The sequence below is a fragment of the Pecten maximus genome, chromosome 3 (genome assembly GCF_902652985.1).
Source record: "Pecten maximus chromosome 3, xPecMax1.1, whole genome shotgun sequence".
Classification (NCBI taxonomy): Eukaryota; Metazoa; Mollusca; class Bivalvia; order Pectinida; family Pectinidae; genus Pecten; species Pecten maximus.
Genome location: NC_047017.1, coordinates 3,417,713 through 3,438,404, shown reverse-complemented (window position 1 = coordinate 3,438,404; position 20,692 = coordinate 3,417,713). Strand labels below are relative to the sequence as shown.

At 33.3% G+C, this 20,692-nt stretch overlaps 1 protein-coding gene across 1 annotated transcript in view; it reads left to right on the top strand.

Moving 5' to 3' along the window:
• Positions 1-8,553: 8,553 nt before the first annotated feature.
• The window catches only part of LOC117322970 (B-cell lymphoma/leukemia 11A-like), a 108,666-nt gene continuing 96,527 nt past the window's right edge, over positions 8,554-20,692 (top strand). The window contains 1 exon segment of the mRNA XM_033877940.1: positions 8,554-9,254. Coding sequence (XP_033733831.1) covers positions 9,203-9,254 — 52 coding nt within the window. The 5' untranslated portion in view covers positions 8,554-9,202.

The window sequence follows — 20,692 nt, the reverse complement described above, 5'->3', positions numbered from 1 at the left end:
TTCACCATAACGTTTTAACAACATCGTTAGATTTTACCAAACTTCCTCCCTTCATTACTCTCTGATTTCAGTATATTTTCTAATTTGGACATCTTCCAGTTTCCTCATCTGTTTCAGTAGATATATCTCTCGTTTTCATTTGTTTACTAATTGTGTACGTAAACCTAGGATTTTCTGTAATTTTGTAGTTTTGGCGAAGTTTTCGAACTGAAGTAAGCGTCTGTGATCCTGCGTGTGGTATTGTTGTGTAAGGTTCACCTTTGTTAAGGGTGTATGCTACCTAAAATTGACACCCGATATGAAATTACCTTTCAAAAGATTTCTGGAGAATTTGCATGTACATGTACTTGGTTAAACAATTGTTTAAAACATTAACACTCTGCACAAGCAAACATGTATTACGAAGGCAAATGAAATCACATATTAATTACTTCTATACTCAACAGACAATTGAAGTAAAATTAGGAAATTTGAAGGGAGATAACTCGAGCACTATCTTTAATATAGGTAGTAAGACATTATATGTGCATTATCCAATTCTTCCCTAGATACAGGAACAACAAGTTTATCGTAGTTTAACAAAAAGAAAAAATCCACAAATTCCAGTTTCAATAGTTACTACGACGATTTACTTAATTTCGTTACGGAAAACAACGAAGCAATTCCAATGTCGATGTGCGCATGACTGGAAATTTCGCGAGAAAATAGTTTACAGAGAGAAGGTCAACACAATTGAGTATATTAATTGCAATGTCCAGTTCTCGAATATGAAAGATAACTGGAGTTCATTTAAATATGATAATAATAATAATACAAAAACAAATATTTTCGAATATTTATTTTCCTGTCACACCGAAGATGTATTCATATATATATAACATTTAGTTCCATTAAGTAAATGCACGGGTGAGTTTGATTAATGAATAGACCAGTCAAATGATGACGTCATCAATTAAGCAATGTCATTCATGCAAAATATGATTGCCATATGAAGCTGTTATTGTTATATAGTGGCAAACGGTAAATTAATGTAGTTCATTGCTACTTCACAATTGAAAAAATATATATACGTATTTAACAACATTTCTTTAGCATTCACAATAGAAAACTTCAGTTTCAATTATCAGACAGACTTTCAACAACATGTGAAGAGTGTTTGTTTGTTATATGTCAGTTATCCAAGACCGATTAAAGAAAGAAAGAAAGAAAGAAAGAAAGAAAGAAAGAAAGAAAGTTAAACATTGGTGTAGCCCATGCATTTTATTTTATAAGATAAATGTTGTTTCCAAATCCCTATTTTTTTCTTATTATCATTACGTAACACAATAAGCCGAACATTGTATCATCTGGTCCTCATTAACTTGATCTCCTTACCAAGTCTACAATAGTATATATAACAGAGGTCAATACTCCTACAAACATTCGTGAAGAATTTATATTTATAGAAACCTTTAAATAGTTCATCAAACCCAGGAACAAAGAAAGGGAGTGTAATGAGAGATATGGTTTTAATAAGATTCTCTATTTAAATGTAATATTACAATAGTTACACTAACTGGATAGTATAATCTACAACAGGAGTTATACTCGTATAAATACATATGAAGTATACGATATCCTATATAATAGTCACACAATATTACAATGATATACTATATTATAGTCATACAATATTACAATGTTATACTCTTATATAATAGTCATACAATATTATACCCGTATATAAAAGTCATAAAATATTACAATATTATACTTCTATGTATTAGTCATATAATATTACAATGGTATACTCACATATAATATTGATGTAATAATAAAAAAGTCATACTCGTATATAATAGTCATACAATATTACAATGTTATACTCGTATATAATAGTCATACAATATTACAATGGTATACTCGTATATAATAGTCATACAATATTACAATATTATACTCGTATATGATAGTCATACAATATTATACTCGCATATGATAGTCATATAATATTACAATGTCATACCCGTATACAATAGTAATATAATATGACAATGTTATACTCGTATATAATAGTCATACAATATTACAATGATATACTCGTGTATAATAGTCATACAATATTACAATGTAATACTCGTATATAATAGTCATACAATATTACAATGTTATACTCGTATATAATAGTTATACAATATTACAATGTAATACTCGTATATAATAGTCATACAATATTACAATGTTATACTCGTGTATAATAGTCATACAATATTACAATATTATACTCGTATATAATAGTTATACAATATTACAATGTTATACTCGTATATAATAGTTATACAATATTACAATGTTATACTCGTATATAATAGTTATACAATATTACAATGTTATACTCGTATATAATAGTTATACTATATTACAATGTTATACTCGTATATAATAGTTATATAATATTACAATGTTATACTCGTATATAATAGTTATATAATATTACAATGTTATACTCGTATATAATAGTTATATAATATTACAATGTTATACTCGTATATAATAGTTATATAATATTACAATGTTATACTCGTATATAATAGTTATATAATATTACAATGTTATACTCGTATATAATAGTTATACAATATTACAATGTTATACTCGTATATAATAGTGATACAATATAACAATGTCATACTCGTATATAATAGTTATACTATATTACAATGTTATACTCGTATATAATAGTTATATAATATTACAATGTTATACTCGTATATAATAGTTATATAATATTACAATGTTATACTCGTATATAATAGTTATATAATATTACAATGTTATACTCGTATATAATAGTGATATAATATAACAATGTTGTACTCGTATATAACAGTTATATAATATTGCAATGTTATACTCGTATATAATAGTGATATAATATAACAATGTTGTACTCGTATATAATAGTAATAAACTATTACAATGTTATACTCGTATATAATATTCATAATATATTACATACGTTAGTATAAACTTTATTCCGTTTCATACAGACAACACAAAATACAACAAATATCGCTTTAGGACTGAACAGGATATGGAAACAAGCTGTAAAGCTGATGTTAAACCACTTTCCTTCAATATCGAGATGGACATGATCAGCAATAATACAAAATGTGAAAGACGGGTTTTGTTTTTTGTTTTTTTTTATTAAATTATAAAATCCGTAATTTTGATTCGTTTACTGTTTATACATCTATAGGAGGAGGAGGGTGTACAGGGAAGGGGGACAAGTGGGTGGGTGGTGAGCTTGCCTGATTGATTATTTCTTGATAGTTTTAAGCCTTATCAAAGCTTTCATGATTATAAATGTCTTCAAATTAACAAAAAAAAAAAACATGATCAAAATGATTGTGTTTCAAGTTTGTGATTTAATTCCAAAGTGATGTTAGTATTATATATGAAATCAGTAACGTTTAGTAGTTATGATAAACTTTTGAACAGTTCACTATTTTCTCCGGGAGAAAAGTCAACATCTCCAAATAGTAAAATTATTTCATTAAGGTTATAATGAGCTATTTGATTAAAGTAAGTCGTGCAGATGTTATCGTAAAGTGTTTGTTTCATTCGAAATAATTTTACTCGCATGTAAATATTGCAATGTTATACTCGCACATAAAATTCATACAAAATTACAATGTTATACCCGTATATAATAGTCATACAATATTATAATGTTATACTCGTATATAATAGTAATACAATATTACAATATTATACTCGTATATTATAGTCATTCAATGTTACATTGTTATACTCGAATATAATAGTCATACAATAAATACAGAAGTTATACTCGTATATAAGTCATACAATATTACAATATTATACTCCTATGTAATAATCATACAATAATACAAAGTTTTACTCGTGTATAACAGTCATACAATAGTTTATATATACATATTTGTAAACTGTTTTATTTGAGTTCAAGATAAATCGTACGTGTTCATATGAAGTCTATATAGGAATAAAAGAAATTATTCCATTTGAACATCACATGTAATGACTAAACACACATAATATGCTCAGTCATATTTGCCTGATGAGACACCGACATTTAATGAAATTCAAATACACCAATACATTACATATATCCTGGAAAATGTACGTAAATCAGTCGAGCGTGAAATAAACAAAGTGTGGGCGTGGTCTTAATAGCTATATAGATAAAATCTTGCAAAATCGCATGTACAATAAAAAGATCTATTTTAGTTTCCTTTTTTAGCTTAAACTATAACACATTTCTATATATAGGCCGAAAACTGAAACTGATTTGTGGTTTATTCGGAATACATTTCGGATTTTAATCTATACAATATAGATCAATATATTACGTAGTTCATTCAGTTGCGGGATTAGGTTTGAGTTGTTCGAAGTATTTTAATGACTTGAAGATGATATTTTCAAAATGAGCTTATAGAAACTCTTAACAACTCTTAACAAAATATTGGTAACGATTATCAACAGTATCGGTTCTGCCCTGATTACAATGTATTCAGCGTACTTTTCTTTTATTGAATAATGACATTGTATTGAACAAAATATCATATACTCTTTCTTTGTGAATTAAAGTTTCAAAAGTATTACAATCCAAAACATTGTAAATATTCTAAGCACGGATAGATATGAAATGTCAAAGAGATAATAGAAAACAAGCAACAATGCCGAAAACAAAAATAAAATCTTATTGTTTTATTCCGCTATTGTCATCGACCAAGTTAAATATAACCACCTTCACCAATTTTATTACGTGTAATCAAAATTCTTTTTAGTTTTTAACTGGAACAAACGATAATCACGACAGCCTAAGTTATTCCAGTGTTTCAAAAATTGGGAAACAAATAAGTTGAGATATATTGTGGAGGTATAAAAAAAAACAGAAAGCAAAAAGCAAATAAATAATAAAGTAAAAGATAAACAAGGAAAAAATAAACAAAAACCAAAAAGACTGCAAAAAAAACAACAAACAGAGACATCCGACAAACATGTGCCTAATGCATAGTTAAGGATGGGCGAACGGGATCATATTCCCTTTTTATCTTTGATTTTGAGCATATTTTATATACTAAAATTGGAAAATTATATTCGTCATAAATTATCAACTTTTTAAGTTCCCGATACAGACAAGTCAACAGATGGTGATAATTATAGACTTTCATTAACTACTGGATTATTACACACACACAGCAAACATGATTTTAAAGTAAATTTCTTAATAAAACATGTTTTAAAAAATCTTTGTAAAGAGATATATATTTTCAATTTGATTTTTGGTAATCAGGAAATCAACAGTTTTATGGCAGTTAATTTTCATCTTTAACTAAGATCCTATAAGTGGAGTCCACCCAACTAATATTCAGTTTCTGTAATAAATTTGTATATTTAAATATCAATTCCTTGATATATTGATACGATCACAGTGGGGTGTCATTCACAACGCGCGCGTGACCGTAACACTGTGATAATTGCCGTAGGCGGTTGATAACTTGTTAATTTATTTGTTTACTGCAATCATAGTCGCAAATTGATCATCGTCTATAACTGACCAATGGCCGGAGTGGTCAATCCATTGTCCTTAGAGTCGTTATCTAAAACCCCATTATCTACAAAACTTTTACCGAAAATGTGTTGAGAATATGTTTCAATAAACCACCAAGCTACCGTATGTCAAAAACAATCATCCTATTTTCGGAAGAAAAAAGGTAAATTTAACGAAATTACGGAGCTCAAAAATAGCCGATCTGACCAAGTCCAGTGCTGACCTTGACCTCCAAGGAGTACATTATCTTTGTACATCTTGTTTACAGCTTAATTTTGCTTTTTTTATTGTAGGCTATATGAAATGTGTTGTATTTGTTTTGCAATAAAATACAATGATATTCTTTGTTATACATTGCACATGTTAATACATTATTATACTTGGTAATACACTGTATATGCTAATACATTGTTATATTTGGTATACATTGTACATGCAATACATTGTTATACTTGGTAATACACTGTATATACACTGTACATGCAATACATTGTTATATTTTATTATGTTATGAAACATTAATTATCGTATTTTTGAACAATGCTGTTTTTACTCCATTTTCAAACAATGTTTTTATACTTTCAAACAATGTATTTTTCTACAACAGTGCAATAAAAAGACTTTTTTTATAATATAAAATTGACTACTTTGTATTTGTTTTGATATTTGATATTAAGATGTGTAAATATAATGTCTCAATCTAACTTGTCTTGAAATAATTTATTATTTTATCTTGGCTTATTATCCAGGAAAGTTAAAATATTATGATGGATTATTTTGAATGAATTCTTGCAAATAATGTTTGTCTTTAATTATTTTCTGATCAATAAAATAATTTGATAAGTAACTTTTTGTGCGATGACGTTATGTTTTTCTAGTAAATGTTGGACTAATATTTCAAAATTTGTTGAATTTTCTTATAAATGTATCTTGTTGATCTATAGATACATAATAAACATGTATATATATTTCAGTTGTATAGACTTGTATTACTATCTACCCAAAGTACTTCGTGTATAATGTAAGGTGTGATGAAATTCGGTCTGCCCGTCGAAGACATATTTTTTTACTGATGGAAATGAATTTCATGAAATAATCTTTAAACAATATAAAAACATTTGAATTCATACATTTTGATCGACTTTTAATTCGTTATTTTCAGCTGTTATGTAACATTACACTGCAATCTTATGATATAATGATATCGCAATACGAATTGCCTCCCCTTGCCCTATAGCACAATTGTATTACGTATTGGGGCACGGGCGACATCATCATTTCTGACTTAGCTACAATATAAACTGTTTTCACAATATTATTGGTGTAAACAAACGCCTGTCCGTGAAACGTCCAATAAACAAACACATGCGCCTAGCACGAATCGTAGTCCGTGAACTGTAAACTAGCCACATCGATTCGGCCAGACTGACCGCTGGTCAAAATAAACATTCTTTTGGTGGAATATTAGGTAACGAAATAAATTATAATTTTTTAAGGTATTGTTCAAATTGTACTGCATTATTTATTATCATAATGTATAAGTAATTCCTAATTTAACGTCATATTTTTACACCATAAATAATATGACTAGTTTTTTTTATCATTATTTTATTTAAAACAATTAACGATGTTTGAACATGGACCGATGAATTTTGCTCCCAGTGTTACGGCCAGTCAGTGTGTATTGGTCAGCGCAATGGTCAAGCGGGATGAATCGGTCAGCTGATAGTAGGTCACGCGGTCAATAAATAATTAGAATCTAACAGACGGTACCTGGGGCGACTTCGCACCGTCTGGACACACTGGTCACTTAGGGTCAGTACCGCTCCGGCCACGCGCACTCGACCGTGTTTAATCGACCATAGCTAATCCTCCGTTGTGATAATTGCTGTTAGTTTCACAGCTGGGCGCGATCTCCACTCAGTACCGGTAGTGATAAAGCGCTAAGCTCCGTTATGGTCAAGCTTGTCCTTAGCTGACCCTTACCTTGACCTGACGCCAGGATACTAGTGGTCAGGCCTGTCCTGAGCTGACCTCGGTCCCAGAGCGCGTTAAAGTACACACAACTGGCTAGTTAACGTTCGCTATTACTAAGAGTAAGAGAAGTTTTCGGGTATATTTAAAATCAGTAATATATTTCAATGTCAACCGATTGTATTCACAATATGACATTTTAACGTAGTAAATATATAATGTAATTTATTCGCATATTCATCTTTTACTGATGTACTTTATATATTTCATCATTCGATACAAATCATTAATTCTTTGACAACGTTCCACGAATCACAGATATTTCACGCGGGTAAGAGATCCAGCACTACTATAAAACTGGAGAAAATTACAGGAAGTGTGCTGTACCTCTACATTGTGTCCAAAGATCCAATCATGTAGAGATGAAAGAAAAAAATATATATAATCCGATTTTACCAGAAGTGTTAAAAGGCTGATTTTAACTACAACCATGACTTGTTGAAGATCTGCGTTCCAATATGTCGCAGTTCTACTCTTCCATTACTAGTAAGTATTATTATTGTCACTTTTTTGCTTTATTTTGAATGTTAGATCTACCAAGCGAAGCCGCCAGTAGCAGTTTCCTGATTTCTAACCCCGATACGATTTACACATAGTTGAGCCTCGTGCAGACTATATACTATCATATGGAATCGCCTGGGCAGTGTGTTTTCAAACTCCACTAAAATGTGATGACCTAACAACTAAAAATGCTCAGAGTGCCAGGGTCTACACTGCTTTCCTGTGTTAGTCGACTAGCTTTACCCCAGTGTGCAGAGTCGTCCATAGTGACCATACCTCTGTACATATCGCCCTAGCAAGCTCTGTGCACGAATACTGGCCATGATGTAAACTAGCGTAATGTTGCGCACACCTATCACCCCCTTGGTTGAAATAGACTGTGCCGGTCGACGGGGTCATTTGCCTGTAACCCATATTACGGGCCACCACGCTTCAGTTGACCGCAGTATTTCCCGGCGTACTGACGACATCCTAGCGGTTACTTTTTAGCAAAATATGACTATCATTTAAAAAGTAACAGGCCAATTGACAAATATATACTTACTTTCATAAATGTGAAGTCGTTGGTCATAGCAGTCAGTGACTTAACGAACCAGTCCGCGGATAACACTGGACTGGAAAATGCTGGCTTATGAACAGCACATGTTCTTACTATGTGTTAAGGCCTAGGCTCAGACAGATTGTGGTGTTGATCACAACAGGAAAAGTATGAACGTGTGGATAAAGTGACCACAGCACACGGGTTATAACTAATAAACACTTTTTGTTTCTTAACGTTGGATGATACGAGTAGCAAACTGTCTACCTGTACGTGTGTATAGTGGCTAACTGGTCATTCGTGTTGTTTGTTTACGTGTGAGCGGTCAGTGGCTCGGGCGACCTCAAGTGACCCTGGCCAGACGCATCGTGTCCTCATGAGGTGAAGGGTGTGCGTGGAAGACAGAAGAAACAGGGATAAGTAAAATTTAGGAAGGTGCTGGTCGAGTTTTCCCATGATTCAGCTTATACAGTCCGCCATCTTTGTTGATAGTCTTTGTCCAGATGTAATACTTAGGTGGAGATCGCCGTTTTAATGATCAGATCAACGCTATGTCGCGAAGAAAACAGGGAAGACCACAACAGAGGAAAGCACTTGACGCACGTAAGTAATTTTGAACACCCAGAAATATGTAGAAAGTTGTTTAATTCGCTGTCAAACATGGGCCATTTTTCTGACCAGTTCAATGGACACGGTCCGTACACTTCGCGCTGAGGCAGGACCAGACGAGCTTAGCCGCTCCCACGTTGCACCAAGTTACGTACACAACAAAGCTAAAGTCTGTTTTCACAATTAAAACACACCATCTTCATTTCCAGCACGTGTTATGCTATTTGAAATGACATGGAAAACTTAAGATCACAGGTGAAATAGCGAAAGTAGCCACGCTGGAAAATCAGTATGTGTGTCAAAAAACGTCACCGAGATGGAGGTCGCTCTTTTATGTTTCCCATAACTCGCTTTTTAGATTTTCATCATAATTGGCAGTTTGATTTTTAGTTACATTATTACACGCTGTTTTTGTTTATATATTCCAATGTTATTTAAAATACAGGTAAAACTAGTTCACTCAACGCCGCTAAACTCATGAGAGGCGTTCATAGAAACACTGAAAATCACACTCGTGTGTAGCTTCAGAATTGTTGAACAGGGAACGCCGTGAAGAAAAAAAAATGTTTTCATGTCTGATGAAAACGGCAACGTTATAACGAGCATTTTAGTTTTACCGGAAAACTAATCGTTCAACCAATGAAATAACACTGATTGAGGTTTTGTTGCTTGACATGGATGCTTCATAGCTTTTCGTTCTCTTTCCATTCGACTTTCCTTCTATTTCTATGGAATTTATAACACATCCAAGTGAGTATTTGGTGAGTTAAATGATTATTTTTACTAATGAATTACATTTTTAAATATCTGCCTTGTTTTAAAGTATTTTAGGATAATTAAAACAAATATTATGGATCTGCATACACAGATATCTCAGTTGTATTTGAAACAGGGAGCACTGAGATTTTAAGACACATTTTTTAGTGATAACATGTTTTGATATTTTGCCCTCTAGAATATATTTCAGAATTTAAAAATGTTAAATATTTACCTGAGATATTTTATATTGCTGTAGATCTTCTAATGTATAGGATTTTTGTTTTACAATTTGACAGAATATCTGTTAGGTTTCGTATCTCAAAATTATACAGATATGCTTAATCATTCCAGATTCAACTTATCTATCAATGTCAATTTCATTTTTTCACACAAGATTTTTTGTTAAATGACATGCAAATAATTAATAGGATTGGTGAAAAGATAATGAGCTTCTTTGAAGAGTTTCCATATGTTCAATCAAATTTATTTTAAAATTAACATCACAAATGACAGCAGGGAAATTTGATACAATGTAGGTTTTGATGACCACCAGGAAGTTAAATGAAATAAGTTGAAGACTCATAATTATTAGATATAGACACAATATATTATTCAAGCTTCATATTATGTACATATATATATATATCAATTAAATATTGAAATATATGGTTTTCTTCAGAATTTACCCAAAAATTTATTTTTCCATGGATATCTTTTTTAATGTCCAATATGTAGATACATTTTTCAGATAAGTATGTTCGCTGATTTATAAATAAAAAGGTGATTTCTCCCGAGGATAGACACCTGTTTTCACATGTGTTTGTTTATCTGCCAAATTCATTTTGATTCTAGTAACGATGTATGATTTCTCCGAATTATCAACCTGTTAGGATGATTAAAACAACAGAAAAGAAAAAAAACAGAATTGGGATAAGAAATATCATCTTTTTGGTTTTATGTTTGTTTTGAATAGAGCTCATTAGATATTGGGGATACCATTGTCAGATTTCTTTCATTAAACAAAAACTCTACTTGTTACTAAGGTGTTATCTTCTAGTCAAATGTGACAAAAAACAGCATGCGTCATGCATCCTTTACTTACATATATATATATATACTGTATATAAATAAAAAAAGAAGAGATAAATCTCCAAAGTTTTTCTGTTGTGTGTATATATAATTAAAAACATTTAAAGAAACTCGGGAAGTGATGTAGGCATTTGAAATAAGTTGAGATTCACTGTGTACCCACTTGAAATCTATTCATTCCTAATCCCCTTCCCAGACAGTGTAAACCTTGTAGTTTTTAGATTTTTGTTTGCTTACTGCACCACTGGTAACACCAGCCCACTAGGCTAGTTGGTGTGGGTATACATTTGGAGTCAGGTCATGTCTAAGGGTTATGTAGAATTGAGTAACGCTAGATAAGCAGAGAGGTCCCAGCTATACCGATGACCCCTCACGTAGGTCCTGTTCAAAATCTCATATTTGTCGACCAGTGTGCAGGTTCTATTGGCCTGCGCACTTGAGCCGCTAGCCTCACGTCGATAGCCTCGTCACCTGAGCGTGAGGTACACAATTCTATACCCCATGTCCTGCAGTATTACAAGCCGGTGCACCCAACACTTGCGTTGCGCAGTAACACACACGAGCCGGACCTTCCTGGTAAAAATGTGTGACCTAATCTTTTCCAGTATTACTCATTTCTGATGAATAAGAAATAATTGGAAAGAGTAGTAAAATATCCTAAGTTTTGGCTTATTTTTTTAATAGAATTATTTTTGGAGTATAGTATTAAATTTATAGAAAATATCTTTTTTTGAAGTGTTGTGAAGCTTATCAATTTAAAATCATTATGATGAGGTGATGGCACCGAGGATTGGTCGAAGTTGAGGGGGAATATTTACGACCAGGAAATTGTTTACCATGCTATCACTCTACCGTGGGGGTGTCTCTATACGCGACTCTGTGCACAAGTTTGTGTATATATGTATGCACCTTGTGCAGTGGAGTGGATAGGTGTAGTTTGAAACTAAAACACCCATTTTATTGCGGATCAATGGAGAGACTAGTTATTCAAGGTTGACAGAAGGACAGGGTACGATGTTGAAAGGTCACGAGGGCCTCCATGTACAGACAAAAGTTCTCATAGGGTCTGCTTGGGGTGCACTAGTCTAAAAGAAAAATCCTGTTACTGGCTATTAGGTTTTTTATAGGTCATGGCAGTAAGGCACACCAGTGAAAAAAAGAAACAAAAGTAGAAAATGTCTCAAATAACTTTAGCAGGTGAGATAGGAAACAGTAGTCCACATGGTTAAGTAATAAAAACTAGTCTTGTAAGCCTTTTATCTGTGAAACTTTTTTTTTTTTAGTACTTCCTGAAAAACTTGCCTGTCCCTTCCATGGCCTCTGACGAATGTGTTTGGTGCAATGCAGATTCGCTGCACCGATTGGTCAGTTGCAGGTTTTTTTTTTTTTTAAAGATCGCGCAGGTTTTAGTATTATATTTGAAGTGATAACATGCCTTACAATCGGTATGTTTTTGATCAACTCTCGGTGACATGTAAGCTTGGTTGCCTGGTTTTTAACCTTAGCTGTGGAATTTGAGACAGTTAGGCAATTGCAATGTTGTCTAGCTGTAGAGAGGAAGAAAGTTAGGCAATCAGTGTTGTTTACTGGGTGAGAGTTAGGCAGTCAGTGTTGTTTAAGGGGTGTAGAGTTAGGCAGTCAGTGTTGTTTAAGGGGTGTAGAGTTAGGCAGTCAGTGTTGTTTACTGGGTGAGAGTTAGGTAGTCAGTGTTGTTTAATGGGTGAGAGTTAGGCAGTCAGTGTTGTTTAAGGGGTGTAGAGTTAGGCAGTCAGTGTTGTTTAAGGGGTGTAGAGTTAGGCAGTCAGTGTTGTTTAAGGGGTGTAGAGTTAAACAGGCAGTCAGTGTTGTTTAATGGGTGTAGAGTTAGGCAATCAGTGTTGTTTAATGGGTGTAGAGTTAGGCAATCAGTGTTGTTTAAGGGGTGTAGAGTTAGGCAATCAGTGTTGTTTAATGGGTGAGAGTTAGGCCATCACATTGTTGAATGTAGGTGAGTTAGGCAATCACAGGGTTGGGTGTAGATGAGAGTTAGGCAATCAAAGGGTTGGGTGTAGGTGAGAGTTAGGCAATTACTGTTTTGTGTGTAGAGTTAGGCAATCACAGTGTTAGATAGTAAGTGAGAGTTAGGCAATCACAGGGTTGGGTGTAGGTGAAAATTTGACAATCACATTGTTGGGTGTAGGTGAGAGTTAAGAAATTACACTATTGAATGCAGGTGAGAAGTAATTACACTATTTGTTGTAGGTGATCGAGAGTTAGGTATTTACTTTGTCGGTTGTGGGTGAGAGTTAGACAATCACATTGTTTGGTAGTAGGTGAAAGTTCTAGGCTATTAGTGTTGTTAACTGGATGAGAGTTGGCAATCACAGTACTTTCTACTGGGTGAGATTTAGGCAATCACAGTACTTTCTACTGGGTGAGAGTTAGGCAATCACAGTACTTTCTACTGGGTGAGAGTTACGCAATCACAGTACTTTCTACTGGGTGAGAGTAAGGCAATCACAGTACTTTCTACTGGGTGAGAGTTAGGCAATCACAGCACTTTCTACTGGGTGAGAGTTAGGCAATCACAGCACTTTCTACTGGGTGAGAGTTAGGCAATCACAGTACTTTCTACTGGATGAGAGTTAGGCAATCACATCACTTTCTACTTGGTGAGAGTTAGGCAATCACAGTACTTTCTACTGGATGAGAGTTAGGCAATCACATCACTTTCTACTTGGTGAGAGTTAGGCAATCACATCACTTTCTACTTGGTGAGAGTTAGGCAATCACAGTACTTTCTACTGGATGAGAGTTAGGCAATCACAGTACTTTCTACTGGGTGAGAGTTAGGCAATCACAGTACTTTCTACTGGGTGAGAGTTCGGCAATCACAGTACTTTCTACTGGGTGAGAGTTAGGCAATCACAGTTGTCTAGCTATCAAAGGAGGAAAGTTAGGCAAGTACAATATTGTCTACTGAATTTGGAAGGGAAAGAAATCGGGCAATCAGAGTGTTAAGGTGAGAGTTGAGCAATTACAATATTTTCAAGCTGTTAGAGAGGGACAGATGTCTAGTACTCTAGTAGGTGAGAGTTATGGGGTAACAGTGTTGTCTGATGTAGAGAAGGGACAGGTACCCTATCACAATGCTATCTACAATCAAAGCTGTGTCTAATGGATGAGAGTTAGGCAAATACAATGTCGTCTAATAGGTGAGAGATAAGCAATTATAGTGCTAGGTAGTGGGTGAGGGTTAGGCAAATACATGGTTGGATTGTAGATGAGGGTTAGGCAATTACACTGTCATTAAGTAGGTGAGAGTTAGGCAATTACATTGTTGGATTGTAGATGAGAGTTAGGCAATTACACTGTCATTAAGTAGGTGAGAGTTAGGCAAATACATTGTTGGATTGTAGATAAGAGTTAGGCAATTACAGTGTCATTAAGTAGGTGAGAGTTAGGCAAATACATTGTTGGATTGTAGATGAGAGTTAGGCAATTACAGTGTCATTAAGTAGGTGAGAGTTAGGCAATCACATTGTTGGATTGTAGATGAGGGTTAGGCAATTACACTGTTTTCTAATAGGTGATCATGAGAGCTGTGTCTAGTAGATGAGAGTTTGGAAGTTGTTAGGCTAATATATTGTTGGGTAGTGGGTGAGAGTTAGGCAATCACAGTGTTGTCTAGCAGTAGGGAGGGGGAGAGTTAGATCATTGCCAGGCTACCAGATGGAAAAGAGGCTAAAAGAGGCCCTGTCGGAAATATTTTGTCTGCATGGGCAGTCTGGTTCTCATGGGGGTCCTGCCAGAGTTGGAGGAGGTTGAGTTGGGGTAGTGGGGGGAAATGTGGGAAAGTACTAGTTGGGTACAGATGCAGAAAGGGGGAGAGCTAGGTCAAAGTTCACCACACAAAGTGTCACACTGCCAAAATCTGAAAGTTCATGGCTACTGGTCTGTAAAATTGAAAAGGTGTGTGTTGGAAAGGAATTATAAAGATGAAAAATTTAGAACAAACGAAAATGGATAATTTCTAGTGTAGAAATTGTTTTAAGATAGCCATGCAATCAGTTTCTTAGAGATAATGTGTAATGTATACTACACGTGTATTGTTAATATTATCTGCCCATAGTTAATTTTAAAATATTTCATTTGAAGGTTTCTGAACAATTCTGGATCAAAATCACACAGTGAAAATGTAAACAGGATTTTAAAATGGTTCCTTTTTCAGTTTTATAAAGACTTGCTGTGACAGTTTCTATATGCTGCAGTTTACAATGTGTAAGATAACCCCTGTTTTAACGATCTTTTGTAAAGGTGTGAAGTCACATGACCATCGTTAACAATTTTCTCTGCAAGGTCATAGTTCAGCTCAAATCCAACTTGCATCTGTCAATGAAAGAGTCGATGACACATGGTTGCCATGGTGGTGCATGGCCTCTGCTAGCTCATGATTTATTTGGAGGAAATTTCGATGAATTTGATGGATTGAATTTAGGAAGAAAAGCCTGATGCAAGATACTGGGTCATAGGGTTTGTACTGCTTTTGACATTCAGGTATATATTAGCTTCATTCTAATCAATTATAAAATAAACTGACCAAGTTTTGTAAATACATATTTTCCCTACAAGAAACGGCTATTATGTAAGCATAAACAAATGAAGAATGTTAGAGGTTGAACAAAAAACTGATAATTTAAAAGATGAGCTAATTATAAAAATACTCAAATTTAGCCTCAGTTTTACCTGAAAGCTTCACACAGAGTGCTTTAAAAGCATAGTTTCTATTTTGATCAGGAATCAAAATCATTCATTTGAAAAAATTAAGCACAACAAAAACTTGCAAAATTTTTAAATAATTTTCGATTTCAAAAACGATGGAAGTTAATTGATAAGTTGATGAAGAAATCGGGGTGTGATCAATTACACAGTGTTTATAGTGAACCCAGAGGAAACAGTTTAAAATGAATATGTTAAGTTTGTGTAAAATTGATCATAACGTTTTGTGTTTGAATTAATAATAATGTTCAAGTAAAGAAATTTCATTTATTTAAGGGGAGACAAATTTATCTATTAATGATGGCAAATTGATCAGAAATATGATGACAAAATTTATCAATTGGATACCAGTCTAGCCATGGCAAGTGGTGACAAGGTTTGCCTGTGAAATGATTTCAAGGTTTCAACATTATTCATCTGGGAGCTGTTAAAGCAATATTGGTTTATAATGTCATTACTTAGAAATATGACCAAAAAAAAACCTGATGTCAGCATTACGGTGATTTTGTGACACAGGTAGGGAGCTTGGAGACATGAACTCTATATAGTTTTCCGTGATAATTCCTTAAGACTCTGCTCGGAAAAGTTACAGAGAAACAGTGACTTAAATGGCTTTGACACATAGGTTAACTCGGTAGTATGCCTGATCTATTGGTGGAGATTTTTTGGCTGTTAGAACATAACTTGGCAGGGGTTACACCGATTAAGTTGCCCAGAATCTTCGAAGGTATTCTATTTTTAATTTGCACTGTCTGTGCAAGGTAGAGCTCTCTTCTCTGTTAAAAACAAACCCCAAAAAATCTGTTTCCTACTGTCAGGTGTAACCCTCACTGCCTTTGGCAAAAATGGATCGACCATCCAGGCATTTTCTTACACATGAAACTATATGCTAATTTTTGTGCACATGTGTGCTTGGCTTGGCTTGCTTCCACGGCATATACTTTCATCATCTGGTGAAGTTTTTGAGGAGAAAAGTTTTTTTTTAATTTTTTTTTACATCAACAAATATTAAACTGTGTATCAAATTTTTTTTTTATGAAAAGTATATCTGTAACTCTGAACTGGTGTGGCGGATGGTATTTATGTCCAAATATTTGTTGATAAAAATGGTCTTGTTTGTTATGTTAATACGTAGAAGAAAATGTAAGGGGGGGGGGGGGGGGGGGGGGTCAAACACTGGACTTTCAATCATTATAGACCAATACATATACCATTAATCCTTGTAAATTGCAGTTTTATCAAGTTTATAAGTTGTTAAAACTGACATCTTAAGTATTAAAGCTATAAAATCTTCTTTTGTTTGACAAAAAGCAAGGGAGGTAACTCTTATAATAGTTAAATAAAGTATAAAAAGTATAATTTTGTTATGGTTAATCTTGAAATTGAAGAGTGTAAATTTATTTATATTTGGTAAGGGAATCAATGGCCAAAGTTGGGGTGATCTTATAACAGCTCACTCCAAAATTCAAAAGTTAGGATATTTGGAATAAATCAGAACTGATGCAATTGGTTTAAAAACTTAGATTTGTAATGATCCATTTTTAAAATACATATGTATATGAAGTGGCATCAATCAGCTCTGATTTTGTGTGGTCACTTTAAAACATCAAATATTGAGAATCATTCAGACCTGGAAAACTTGCCCTTGGATTGGGTATGTCTTATCTAAGCTACAACACAAATTAATAATGTTAGAAGTGAAAGATATTTTATATATATAAAACAAAATTGAACAACAGACTTGATTTTTCCTTAAGTTTTATATTTCTGCACTTCATACGTTATTTGCTGTATGCAGTATTTTGTGCCTACGGTAATTTTCGTGGGATTTTTCTGTCACGTCCAGAACGTACAACATTTCCAAAATTTTTGACAAGTCCCAATACTAGGAGATATAGTTAGTACTGGTATTTAGAATTTAAATGAGTAGTCCCAAAGAAAAAGTATGAGCACGAAAAATCAAATATCCGAGTCCCAAAAATTATTGGCTGAGTTTTGACAGTGTTACTTGTAGCTAACTGTTTCAGATTCTGTAGTTGTAGATGAGAGAAGTAGATTATATATAACAGATATTTATTTTATTTTAAGATATTGATTATTGATTTCCACTAAATAAATATTGATTATGTAATTGTCTAAGTGACATTCGAGAACAATATTTTTGATATGTGTAAAAATAAATAAATAAATAAAAAGTAAAGCCAGGTAAAGAAATCAGACATGTCATTTTGTAAAGTTGTTTTGTAAAGTTTTAAAATGTTGAAAGTACTCTTTTCGGGTTAAAGTCACAATGATGAAAGAGAATTAAAGTTAAAGATATATTGATGTGGTAACTCACCGGTTGAGGTCATTTACATATCATACAAGGTAATTATATTCTGTATGTCGGAAGTTTCATAAGAGAGTGTCTACGTATTGGCGAAGGTAGATGGTATTAGGATAATAATATGAGAAAAGTTATGCTAGGGGCATTTATATAGACTAAAGATGAGGTGAATTAAAAGGGTACACTTCCGCTTGGTGTCTGTAAATTTAAGATAAACGTGTTATTGTGGAGGGATCTTTTCTTTGATCTACTGATGGACGTTAATGCTAGACCCTATATCATTCATTAAAAAGATAGTTTGGAAAATCCAAATAGTCATTAATGTTAATCTGAAATTATGGTGCAAACTGAAAAATTGAAGACAGCTTTCGTTCTCCGAAAAATAATTACGGGCGAAACATACAATATTTGATTTGATGATGGTTTGATAAAGTAGCTGTTTTTCGTCTGGTATTGTAACTGTAAGCAAATGGGAGAAAAATGTATTTTTTCCATATTTAAATATTCATTTTGGTAACAATGTGAAAAGCTCTGTTTTGTAATTCCGCAGTACATCTAATCACGAGCTAGACATCATCAAATACAGACAGTTAGTTGAGACTCGTCGCACGGGCCTTTGATCACGTCAGAATTCCTCAGCAATATGGAGGAGAAAATTAAGATATGAATGTGGTCTCATCCCACTTCAGCCTGCAAGTCATTTCAACATTCATCCTGTGAAGGCGAAGACAAAATTTTATTTTGAAACATTTCAATTTAGACTTCTTTTATGAAAATTTACGAAAATCTGAATAAGTTACGTCTCCATTACATCAATAATGCTTAGTGCATAATTTGTTGTGTCATGCGCAGTATTGTGTGCGTGTGTGCTTTTTTGAAACGAATGTATGTCACTCTAAGCCGTTTTGTGAAGCGCATGTTCCATGCAATGGTTACAATATATCAGTGCTGTGTTTCGGATCTAATCCAGTTTTGATAATTATCTGCTCCCCCACTTGTTGAACTGGTTTTACTCATGAGGGTTCTTCTCCAAATAAAAGTCATATATATATACATACATATTATAAAATCAGTCTGAAATAAAATCTAGGTAAATTTTAAGCCCCTTTGGGGTCACTACAAGTCCATTGAGAAGTACCTGGACCTGTCAGCTTCAGGAAGAAGATCTAGTTGTGTTCACATACTAGACCATATAAGAACAATTCAGATATTAGAGCAAAAAATTCAGATATTAGAGCAAAAAATTCAGATATTAGAGCAAAACAATTCAGATATTAGAGCAAAACAATTCAGATATTAGAGCAAAAAATTCAGATATTAGAGCAAAACAATTCAGATAGAGCAAAAAATTCAGATATTAGAGCAAAAAATTCAGATATTAGAGCAAAACAATTCAGATATTAGAGCAAAACAATTCAGATATTAGAGCAAAACAATTCAGATATTAGAATGAGGTCTTAAGATTGTAGAGTAAATATACTTGGTTAAATAACACAAAACTAATATTTCTGCAATTTATTCATGATAATACATGTCTACCTCATGATAAGAAGTTTATAATAAGAATATACCAGCACTTAAGTGATAAAGACGTTAGCAAATTGTCAATCAAATTCTTAAGCTCTGTTTGTTTGCATAAACAGTGTCATGGATTTAATTGATTAAAATGATTGTCTATGACAGCTTAAAAATATCACATTGACTTTTCATACAAAGGCTATTATTATTGACAGTTTGTCCACTCTTTTATAAGACCAGTACGAATGATTCCAGATTTTAAAATGTCATTATTTGAATATCTGTGGAAGCAATTATCTTTTTAAAAGTGACCTATTTTTGATCCTTACAAAATATTGGGCTGGTCTTTAGTTTCGTTCTTTTTGGTGTACGTAGGGTTTATTGAGTCGAGAAGAATGACCCATGAGTGTCGCCATGGACACCGTCCATTTCTTACAGGTATGTTATTATCAATACCTGTATCTATGTGTTTCCCTACCTGTATTTACCTGTAGAAGTGCCCTAACGCCACTGCAGATTTCAGGTGAGTTTAAAGGTTTGGTCAGGTGAAATTTAAATCCTGTAATCTGGACAATCTTTTTGTTAACTTGCGTGTGTGCAGCAACTGTGTAATGAATCCCGAGTTGGTGCCGTCATCGGATCCTAAATAGATATTTAGTAACAAGGCCGGGATCACTACTCGCAAGTCTATTGAGTTAGGTTATATATTATCTTAATAATTAAATTATAAACCGTCTTCCCTAAGGTTTTACCATTTTATAAAATTCTATAAGTCACGCTCCCACTGCATTATTAATGGTGATATTCAAATGATGACAAAATCCTGAATTTTAAATATTGTAATTCTTATTCGATTACGGTATAAACATAGAACTAGCTGTTATGTAATCTTTTGGCCTTTTAATAGATAGAATCATTTCACAGACAATAACAATATGTTGACTGCATTTTTCAATTTTTACGTCAATTAAAATCTTAATTT